Source organism: Phyllostomus discolor, chromosome X (genome assembly GCF_004126475.2).
Source record: "Phyllostomus discolor isolate MPI-MPIP mPhyDis1 chromosome X, mPhyDis1.pri.v3, whole genome shotgun sequence".
Lineage (NCBI taxonomy): Eukaryota > Metazoa > Chordata > Mammalia > Chiroptera > Phyllostomidae > Phyllostomus > Phyllostomus discolor.
Window position 1 is genome coordinate 27,723,403 of NC_050198.1, and position 11,939 is coordinate 27,735,341.

Consider the following 11,939-nt stretch of genomic DNA (forward strand, 5'->3'; position numbering starts at 1 on the left):
CTCCTTCCATATTAATAGTAAAGTAAATACCAGCCCAGGTGTAGACATTTGGTTATGATTCCACATGGTGACTGAACTTCTCAAAAGTTTTTATAAGACAAAACCTTTAGCAGTCTTAATGTTATTGACTGGAGCAACAGTTCCCAGAACTGACTGCATCAAAATCTCCCATAGAATGCTTGATGTGGTGCATACACACACATGCACACACACACACTGGAATATTATACGGCAATAAAAAAAGAGTGAAACCTTGCCATTTGTAGCAACATGGATGGACCTAGATGGTATTATGCTAAGTAAAATAAGTCAGACAGAGAAGGACAAATACTGTAAACAAACAGAATTAAAATCAAACAGACTCATAGGAGCAGAGAGCAAAGGGATGGTTGCCAGAGGGGAGGGGTATAGGGGGATGAGTAAAAAGGGGAAGGGGAATCTACTCAATAATATTGTGGTAAGTTTACACAATGACAGATGATTACTAGTGGGGGATTACATTGTAAGGTATAAAAATGTCGAATCACTATATTATACACCTAAAACTAATATAACCAATATATGTGTATACCAACTCTACTTAAATTTTAAAAAAGAATGTTTGGAAAATATATATTGTGTGAAGCTGATAAGTCATGATTCAGTAGGTTAGGGGTGAGGCCTGAGGATTTGTATTTTTTAAGGAGCTTTGCAAGTGATTGTAATGAGCATCTAGATTTAGAAACCAGTGGGTAAAATTAACTACAAAATGATTTACACAGTGACCTCTTTGGGCCATCATTAAAATGTGCCAACATTTTTAGAGTCCAACTAATCAGACAGTGCATTGCTCTGACTGGCTTATTTTACTTTTATAAAATGTTTTTAAATTTTCCCTGGCTAGCGTAGCTCAGTGGATTGAGCTCGGGCTGTGAACCAAAGCATCGCAGGTTCAATTCCCAGTCAGGGCACATGCCTGGGTTGCAGGCCACAGCCCCCAGCAACTGCACATTGACATTTCTCTCTCTCTTTCTTTCTCCTTCTCTTCGCTCTCTATTTATTTATTAAAATAAATAAATAAAATCTTTAAAAAAATAAAATGTTTTTAAATTTAATGAGAGGAATGAGTGGGGAAGATAATTTCCTGATATAGTTGTATGAACTTATTCTTCACTTATCTAATAATATGAAATAATGTCAAATGGCTTATATTTCTATTATAACTGGTTTATCATTCATGATTTTAAAAATAGTTGCCTGTAGTTTCATTAGATGTTAGGTTTCACACTGTTTTAATAAAGATTTTATTACATATTCCCAAAATAAGTTAAACTTCATTAAGCTTTTCAGAATGATTGTGAATACTTTTATTTTCTAATTGACTCAAAATGTTAGCATTATTCCTTGTAACCTCATGTGAAGTAGCTAAGAATCATTCATCTATATCTCTATCTATATCATGGAGGGTGTAATACTAGGCTGAGGATAGATTTGGGTTCAGTAAATTTTTATTGAGCACTAACTACAGGTAGGATGCTCAGGAGAGTTCAGCCTAGGCCCTGCCATTAATTAGCTGAGTGATGTGGAACAACTCTGTTCAGTGCACTGAGCCCTAATCTCCTCATCTCTGAAATGAAGGGCTTGAATTTGACAGAGAGAGACAGATAGGAGGATAGTGGTTTTAAGTCTTCTTCCAGTTCTCCCTTTCCTTTATAATTATTGATCTACAGTATAAACAGCTCCTTGAAGGGAAACCAAACTTTTTCTGTTTGTCCTGGAACTTAAATAATGACCTGACGTTTCATGACATTACCTCAGGAGTGGCATTTGTCTCCCCCTTAAAACATTTGATGGTAACATGGTTGCAATAGGCAGTATTTATAGTTCCACCTCATCCTCCTGCTGTCTTAACACTGTATATCCACAAGATGGAAGTTCTGACAGTTATATAAATGGTGTAAACATGAACATTTGGGTAAATTTATAAAGTTCCCTTTTTTCCAACATTATTCAGAGACACTAGGAGAATGTTTTCAAAATATTTTCTAGCCGTGGCTGGTGTGGTTCAGTTGGCTGGAGCATTGTCCTATAATTGAAAGGTTATGGGTTTGATTCCAGGTCAGGGCACATTCCTAGGTTGTGTGTTGGATCCCAGCTCCCTGATGCCAGGTCCCCACACATGCACATCATATGGGAGGCAACCAATCGATGCAAAACATCTATGTTTCTTTCTCTTCCTTCCTCTCTCCTTTCTTCTCTCTCTAAAAAGCAATGGGGAATAAACTGACCTCAGGTGAGGATAAAACAATTTTTAAAAAATTTCTAATGTAATTGGAAACATAAAAGTGTCACCTTTTAAAATCTGTTTTATTACTGGTAAGTATAATCTTCCCTTCCCTCCCTCTCCCCCCCCATTTTTGGCCATTTTTCTTTTTAGCTTTTTAAAAAAAGATTTAATTTATTCAGTTTTAGAAAGAGGGGAAGGGAGGGAGAAAGAGAGGGAGAGAAACATTGACTCAACAGAGAAAAAACATCTATTGGTTGCCTCTAGTACAAGCCTCATTGAGGGGGCCAGACCACAACTCAGCATGTCCCCTGCCTGGGAATGAAATCAGTGACCTTTTGCTTTGCAGGACAATGCCCAACCAAGCTATCGAACCACACCAGTCAGGACTGTCTTTTCAGCTTTTAATGATTGCCTTGCATATTTGAATTAAACCCTTTGCCACATTTTAGCAACTTTTTTCCTGTTTCCTGTTAGCCTATAACAAATATTTTGGAGCACTTTCAATGTTTAAACTATATAAAGACTAAAGAAGGTAAATACCAAGAGTATATAACTGCATAGTATGAACCTGTTCCAACAACTCCCAGAATAGAACCATTCATTTCTAAAATAGGCAATTTTAGTATATTAGAACTTTTAAGTTTCGCTAAGTGTGGTTGTGAGTTCAAAATATATCTTTTCCAAGAAATACTTAGGTAAATGAAGCTACTGATTTTTAAAACATAGTATGTGCCATGATCTGTGTTAGTCACTTACATAAGGATTTATGAGGGTAACCAAAGATTGTGTTTGAGGTAACATCACATTATGCTCATTCCCCAGATGCCCTTTGGAACCCTGTGTGCACAAACCATTCTCTAAAGTTACAGATTACTAGACTAAAATGACCATAGGCATCTCCTGGTCTAGCATAATTTATGTTCTGCTTAAAAGATTAAATGAGCTTTATATGTTCATAGTATCTGTAAAACAAATATAGGATGGTTAAAAAGCTTATGTACTACAGACTTATAATAGAGATTATTGTAGAAATGTACATATTCTAGAAAACTAACTTAGAATCAATCTCTAAAACGACTGAATTTAATTTAAAATTATTTTCCCAGTTTTAATCTTGACTACCTATGACAATGGGCAGTAAGAGGCAAACTATAAAAAAGAAGGAAAATGCTGTTAAATCTTTAAATCAAATAACTGTATTGAGGCATAGAGCTACTTGGAGTGAAAAGATTCATGGAATTGTTTATTTTGTGTGGTTATAGAAAACCATTTATTTTATCTTTTCCTAGATAAATCTGGTTCATTGTCAAGAGCCCTGGAACTCGTAGTGTTTATTCTATACTCACTGGTTATTACTTCCTTAACATTTTTGGTTCTTTTTTTTTTATAGAAAGAGAAAAATCTGTGAGTTGTACTCCAAAGTGCTTGGATCTGAAGAAGCTTTACAAGTAAGAACACTCAGCTTTAATACCTGGCAGGTTGTTCTCTGTTTGCTCTAAAGGATAAAACAAAGCAGATTCTGGTTCCCTGACAGGCTTATGAAGAAAATATAAAGGGCTATGCTTACGGGAGGATTAACTTCAGCTATCACAGAAGGCTATTAAAAGCTGCTGATAGGTGCAAGAAATTTTTGATGCAGTGGTTCCTTGGGCCATTAAAATATTCGCTGAATAACTGGCAGCCAGTTGTAGTCAGAGCCTGGAGCTTCAGGTATTATCTCCAGGATGGATGAGAGCAGTTCCCACAACCAAGAGCCTGCCCTCCTGTCAAAGTCAACTGACTGCTGTGAAATAAAATCCCAGATATATCATCATTTGTTGGTGAAGGCACTGCAGTATACACTTGACAATATAACTGAATCTAGACTCTTTGCCCAGGTCAAAGTCATATTAATTTATTTTTCCATTTGTAGACTCAATTCACAGCTCACTTGGGAATTTCAGTGCTTTCAATCCAGCACTGAAAGCAATTATGCAAGTGAAATTCTTTCTGAAGATCCTACCAGGTAGCTTAGGGCTCTTTTAAGGGATTATATCTGAACTGTTCAAATAACAAATTTGCAGAATGTGTTAAGGAAATCAGAGAAGGTTCTCTCATGTCCCTTGAGAAACATCTTAATCTTTAATTCTCCCCTTTTTATCAGAATTCCTATCATTCAGTTTTCTAGCTTGGGGAAGTGGTTCTGAAAAAAAAAAAACTCATTCATAGACACTGTATTTATCTTGTACCTCCTCCCTTCCAACCTTTTCTTTCAGCAGTAATGCCTTGGTAGATGGGGAAGTAAAATCTGTTATTTAGAGAATCCAGAGATTTGACTAGACCTTACTAGAACCTGATTATTGATGGGGTATTCTGTAGACTTAGGTCTAAAGACTTCAGAATCTGCCTGGAGATGACCTGTGTCCAGAGTAAAGAGGTTGAGAAAGTCAAAGTATACATGTTTAGTTGCTTGGTACCTCACAAAAGACCATTACGTTACTTGGTTCTGTTATATTTCCCCATAAATGTGCTAGAAAACGAGGTCCATCTTTTTTTAAAAATGTAAACTTTTTAAAAGTAAAATACATGAGGACTTTCATTGTTGACTCACAGAATTTCAGCTGTGTCTTTCCTTTGGAATTTTCTCCTCATTGAATTTCAGCCAGTGCATTATGAAGAAAAGAATTGGTGCGAAGAACAGTACTCAGGGGGCTGTTATACTGCCTACTTTCCTCCCGGCATCATGACTCAATATGGAAGGTACTACCCAGACACAAAACTTACAAAAATAAGCAAAGTTCAATGGGAATTTTAGGAATAGTAGTCAGCATTCCTATTTGTGTCTCAAGTAGTGAGCTTGTATATTTCTGGATGTCCATAAGAAAATAAGTTATGTTGGTACATAGAAAAATAGCTGTTAGCACAGAGAACAATAGCAGAATACTGGTGAGGATTTTAGATGTCAGCAGCACATGTGAGAATTCTCCAAGTTGCAGTGCCCTTAAAGGGGATTTCTTGAGCTCCATACACATTTAGTCTCACATGACTACCCTAGGCTCCTGGCACCAGTCTACACAGAAGGACATGGACTAAACAGCATCTTGCTAGCAGAGCAGTATTATATATTCCTCTTCAGGTAGAGGGGTCTCTGCTATATGTGGCTAAGGTGTGAGTGAGGAGATGATAGCCCTACAGGGTAGGGGAGTCCATCTTGGTTTAGAAGCCCAGTAGGAACCATTGTCTCTTGTAATAGCCTAATTGGCATAGTGCCCAGGGTCCCTGCAAGGGATATGTCCAGTCACAAGAGGTACCACACTCATTTAAGCCCAAAGTGATAGCCTCCTACTAGGTATTTACAATTCATGCCTGTCTTCCCCACTCAGATCCAGTTGTTGGGCTGGGGGAGACATTTTTAGCATAAGCAGTGTTGCCCAGTAACATAGATGGCATTGTACCTTCATCAGGTTTCCAAAGGAACAGAGTTAGAAAGTTAACTGAAGGTCGCATTTGTCCATGAAGGAAAAGGAATTTATTAACCCTTCCCTTACATTGGATTTTTTTGTATTAATTGAGGTGAAGGCCCTTGGGGTAGAGATGGGCAGCTTAGGAGATTTTGTGAAAGTGGCTATAGACATGGTAGAAGTCAAACCCAACAAGGTAGGAAAGAATAGTTGTTCCTTCAGCCCAGCCCATCCATGGTTCTCTTCACTGAGACCTCTTTGTAAGAGAAGCACCATTTCCTGCCCTCGGCCAGTCTCCAGATAAATTCTTAGATGCTAACTGTACAGAGGTTTTTTGTTTTTTTTTTTTAAGACATAGATTAATAATCCCTCAGGTCTTTCCTTGACATAAATCATTTAATCTCCTTATCTTTCCACTTGCCACTACAGTTCCTCCTGGAAGCCTGGGAGTGCCTGCCTGACTGTGGTCAGTGATCAGATGAGATCTCTTGCAGAATGCACCCCTTTGGAAAGACAGTGTAGGGAGAAGACTGGATTACAAACAGGAAGCATACAACAAATAAATCTGACTGTGAATTCAATGCATGTTCTTATATTCCAATTCTGGATGACTAGGAAAAGGTCAACATCACCTTTAGTGATTGATCCTACAGCCTGATTTTCTCTGGCTTGAAAGTTCAGACCCTTGGGTGAAGGCCCAAGAAACAAGAGGAGCCTTTCACATTTGGCTGAGGCACATGGGAGTTTTCAAAACAATTTGAGTTACCTTGTGTTCTGTGGGGTAAATGAGGGCAGTGATTGACTCATTAATTTTCAGTGCCTTTTCAAGCAACTGTGACCTCTCTGTTCATTTGAAGGGTGATTCGTGAACCAGTAGGCAGGATTTATTTTGCCGGAACAGAGACAGCCACACATTGGAGTGGTTATATGGAAGGAGCTGTTGAAGCTGGAGAACGAGCAGCCAGATCGGTAAGGGAGGAAGCCAAGTTACCTTCCCTCCTGGGACCAGCATTGTTTTTGTATCTGACCTTTTTAGATCTTGACATGAATAAATATATATGTCTATTTTTTTGCCCTTTACTCCACTCAGGGGGCTCATTGGTGGCTAGCAGTGCCTTGAATATGTCAAAACTATAGAGCTTCATTTCACAATACCATTGCTGCTTTCTTCCAGATCTTATATGTTATGGGGAAGGTGGCAAATCTAGATGTTGAAGAACCTGAATCAGAGGTAAATTTGGCAGCTTCCTCTCCATATACCAGTAACTGTATATAGATCTCATATCTTTCATCTTCTAGCCTCTGGTATAATTGTAGCTGCCATTCACCAAGGCATATCCATGCACTCATTTTGCAGATATGTTTTGCCCCTCCTTGTCAGTGCAGGAATCTTCTGCTAATGATCTGTGTTCATTCATCTAGGATGTTCCAGCTACTGAAATCAGGCATACATTTTGGGAAAGACATCTCCCCTCAGTGCCAGGCCTTCTGAAGATCATTGGATTTTCCACATCAGTAACTGCCCTGTGTTTTGTGGCATACAAGTTTAGGTTGCTGAAATGATCCTGAAGTACACCCTCCGCTTAGTCTTTTCTAGTACTATCAGCAAGAAATTGTCAACAAATTAATGGCTGTGTCTCATTAGACTGTTGTTAAGTGCACTGGATGTAACACCTTAGTTTAGTCTGTGTTAAAGTAAAAACAACTCACGGAATCACCTCATTAAAATCAGTAAGCGCAAGCTCCATCTTATTTGTCTGTGTAGACTAATTCGTGTTGATTGGTAGAATAAAACCTTGTGATCATTTTTTTAAATTTCAAGTTCAATTATTCATCAGAAATAATTTCTATGTCCTGTTTTTCCCCTTTAACATGAAATGCCTGATGATTGCAAAAATAAAGCCTTTAACTTTCTATAGAGGTTAAATAGGTGAAGGCTCAGCTTGTGACTGATCTTTTCAGTCTTTAGGAAATGGAGAAGTGTAGGTCCAGAGCACAGGGGGTCACAGCTTCTTGGGGTGAGCTGATTCCACCTTGGGTGAGGAAATAGTACATGAAAGCAGTAAAGGTAGACCAGTAAGGTGGGGAGGGGCATTTTGTAGGCTGTCGCCTCAGGAATCTCAGGACTGCTTCTAATCCCTATAAAGTTTCTAGACATCTAGTCCCAGTGTTAGCTCACTTGTATATTTTCCCCCTTTGCTTCTTAAACAGAACAGTGTTTACCAAGGCATAATGATTAAAGTGACTTTCTGTGACTTCTGTACATCTCCCCAGGAGAGCAGAATAAACTAGTGCCAGGATTGTTCCCAAGAGGCCTCCCTGACTAGCTCTACATGAGGCATCTTCTCTTCTTCCTGGAATATGGCTAGATATCACTTCACTCCTCATTGATGATAACATTCTCTACCAATTTCAGGAAAGCAGTATTTTCCTTTCTTTCAGGTAGACCCTGGCTATCTGAAAGCCCTTAGTGACATTTTTTTTCTTTTTTTCCTATGACCATAGTAGAGTTAGACAAATCTGTTAATTTCAATATGTTTTAAATATGGTTACCCTACTTACTAGTAGCACGCCAGTTTCTCTCAAATAACTAAAATAGACATTAAAAATTTCTTATTGTTATCTGTTGAGACTATAACATACATAAAGAAAATTATGGCTCTATATTATAAATTCACCTGCTTTAGTTATTAAGTTTTATATAAAACATGAAATTGAGTGATTTTACATATGAAAACTAAGTTCTCTAAGGAGTTATGTGGTCCCAGAGCAGTTCCACCTCTTGCCTTTCCCATTTTAAAAACTATCAGATGTTTAAGAGCCCCTTCCAAAGGTTTCAGCCATAAACCACTTCTTTTTTCAATATAAATATCTGGAGAAAAATCAACATAGATGTGATCAAATAAAGCAATTGAGAAGATTCAGTGGATTCAGGTACACAGGTGGTAGATACACAGTAAAACCTTATTGTGCAGCATCAATGAATGAACGTTTCATTTCAAAGGAAGTTTCTAGATAGCCAAAACTTACTCTTTTATGTGCCAAAATTTTTAAATAAAAATTTCAATGAACATATTTCTATGCAGTATTAAACAAGCTACATCCAATTAATTTTTTATTGATAAGGTCAATCATTATATACCTGAATTATATTATGCTTTTATAATAGAGTAATACTATCATGCTTGCCCTTCTACAAAATGTCACATGATTGTTTTGTAGCTGTTGAGTAAGCTACTTCTTCTGTCTTCTCCCATATTCAGCATTTTATTTCATATCCTATTTGTTTCCTAACACCCATTAACTAAATCTATTTTTTATTGAATGAGAATTAAAGACTGCCAAAGGAGACCAACCCAAGTTTATTATATAATCAACCTTATCATAAATCTAAAATTAAGTTATGGCCATGGTGTGAGGAGTTAAGGTATTTGTTTTGCCTCGCCTAAGAGCAAAGAATAAGATTTTTCTGCTGTTCTTTAACTTTCATTTGAAAAGTATTTTAGCTAATTTAGGAGTTTTGGCAATGCCTTGGATATGCTCTAGTACATAGTGAGGTGCACATACATCAAACCACTTAATAGAAATCACAACCCTGATCTATTTCAGTTGTTTCTGTTCATTTACTTATTAACTTGGCTCTGACACACCTTTTGGCAAAATCTCAACTGGCAAAAGTTTTAATAGTAATCAGGTTGATAGCATATCCAAGTCTTGAATATTGAAGAACTGAGTATTCAGTTACCCTCTCCTCAAACTTTTTAAGAAACCAATTAATTTATTATAATTAGATCAGCCCTATTAAGCTACAGATTGCGTATTAAAATGGATGCCAGTCCAGATGTGCATAAACATAAAGTTGGAGCTGAAAACTCCCACCATATAGGAGATTGTTCAACAACACGAAGAAAGATACCATAGGTCTTTTCTCCATTCCAGAGAAGCTAGTCAATTTCCACAGCTGATAGAGCCAGGCTCTGTTAAGGCATCTGCCTCACAGTTCTGAGGGCTGAATTGGTCTTACTCCATTGTAGGATTGAGAATTAGATTTTAAAAGTTATCTTTTTATCACAACTATTAAATAAGGATTTATACTACACTGAAGAAAAAATATTGAAGGACCATGAACTACATTTAGTTTGATTGTAAATTTGATGCCTAATGTTCTGTCTGAAATGTGCCCAAGTGCTACCTGTGGGAGTATGCATAAGTGTTTATTTTGCAATTGAAATATGATTTTGCCTGTGTGGTACTGTTTGGTTTGTTAATAAAGTGCACTACCACCCCTGATTCAGACCTTGCTTCTCTATTTACTTGATAGTCCCAAGGTTAAATGGCTTTTTATAGCAGGAGGTCACAATGAGGCATTATCCATGGATGATGGGTTTAAAAAGTCACTTTGTATTGATTCCAACTTCTCATATTTTGGTTTGACTCTCATGTTTTATCAAGTATTCCTGGGAGCTGATTAAATGCTATAATATTGTCTGCCTGGGTAAATTAGTCAGTGATGAGTATAATCAAAGATTTCTCACCTAATTAGCATATAATACCTTGAGCAAATCACCTTAGTTCTCTGCTTCAGTCTCCCCATCTGGAAAAGGGTGGGTTGCACTTGATGGCGTCCAAGGGTTCTTTTCATGGCAGCATTATGTGATTTATACATTTGTTGCCAGCACTCTATGTTTGCTTATCAATATGCAAGCAGGAACAAGTGGCACATTGGCAGGAACAAGTCACTCTGCCTTCTGTATCTTGGTTCACTCCTTTGTCCTAGGTTAGTTTTCCTGGAAACAGACTCTGAGATGCAGAATCAGGGCAGAAAGCTTATGGGAAACAGCTCTCAGGAAATACAACTACAGAGGTGAGGCAAGCAGGATTGGGCAGGAGTTGACCTACAAAGCAGTTGCAACTGAGGCCTCAGCAGATCCTAAGAAAGAGATGGGAAGGCCCTTCAAAGTTGTCCCCCATTCAGGCAAAGGGGTCTGGCCTCTGTACCCCTTCAGTAGCCATCCTCTGCAAAGGGGTGCTACCTTGAGTGAGAACTGCAGCTGTGACCTAAGATCAACCTGCATTCCCAGCAGCTGGAGAATCACCCACAGCAGCATTTATTTTATTCTCCACCCCCAAAAATATATGTTGTCCTTTGTCATGTAAAAGATTCAGATTTGAGGTTTGGTTTTGACAAATAGAGTGAAGCTATTGCTGTGAAACTGTCCCTGTTAGGTAAGGTAACTGCTTTTAGAAGGTTATGTTTCTGCACTATTTATGTGGAAGGAAAAAATTGGAATTGGAAGGAACTCTGGAAATATTTCAACTTCTGTCTCAATGAAGGAACACCCTTCTACAATTTAGTGATAGATCAAAGTGGGTGGTGGGGAAGAGTGTGCATTTATAAGCATGAGTCCAAAATCTAATATCTTCAGGAGTCAGGCAGCCAAAAATGAGCAGCAGGTATGAGACATTAGGGAGTGTTGGAAACTGGCTGATCTGGGGAGTATCTGCCCCTCAGAAAAGCTTTTATATTCAAATTTCTTTAAAAGATTGCTAACCAATTAAGACACATTTGAAGGCTTTGTTCACGTGTCCAGATTGTTCTCAAGTCTCATAAATAAGTGCAAGGTTTTGTTTTATAAATGATAAATTCTTTTTGGATGTCTTTGATTTCTTGAGAAATGAGTACCAAGACCAGCAATCATTTTGTAAAACTTCTTGGAGCAGGCAAAAAGACAAGGGGTAGGAGGAGAAAGGAAAAAAAAATCCCTTTTAGATCAGAAATCTCCCTCGAGAAATAACCCTTCCCCCCAGTGCATCCCAAAGCAATGCCTATCACCTACTATGTCAATGTCATGATTGACAAGAGAAGTTCCAAACTTTATTGGAAGAAAAATGCATCCTCACTATAAGGTAGAAATCAACTATTGTTAGTGGTTAATCTCTGTTGACTATGATATAATTCCAATAAGCAGGACACTAACATTGAATGAATGAATTTTTTTAAAACTATTCTTGTTACCAAACAGGGGCCTGATCCTGACTGGGTTTGCCTAGGGCCAGCTGTAGTGTGTGGATTTGTAACCAGAAAAGACACTGGCATTCTGGCTGCCTGTCACTACCAAACCCAATAAGCAATTACAGTGATTGAATCTTTTCTGAGTGCTTTATTCAGATGGCCAGTGATCTGAGAAGATGGTGGGTTCATACCCTAACAAACCATCTTCCCTTCTCTTTCC

General features: G+C 37.9%; 1 protein-coding gene across 1 annotated transcript in view; it reads left to right on the forward strand.

Moving 5' to 3' along the window:
- The window catches only part of LOC114504692 (amine oxidase [flavin-containing] A-like), a 69,852-nt gene extending 59,856 nt beyond the window's left edge, over positions 1 to 9,996 (forward strand). The window contains exons 11-15 of the mRNA XM_028522515.2: positions 3,657 to 3,714; positions 4,908 to 5,005; positions 6,564 to 6,675; positions 6,881 to 6,937; positions 7,129 to 9,996. Coding sequence (XP_028378316.1) covers positions 3,657 to 3,714; positions 4,908 to 5,005; positions 6,564 to 6,675; positions 6,881 to 6,937; positions 7,129 to 7,269 — 466 coding nt within the window. The 3' untranslated portion in view covers positions 7,270 to 9,996. The remainder of the gene's footprint in view (positions 1 to 3,656; positions 3,715 to 4,907; positions 5,006 to 6,563; positions 6,676 to 6,880; positions 6,938 to 7,128) is intronic.
- The last annotated feature ends 1,943 nt before the right edge of the window (positions 9,997 to 11,939 follow it).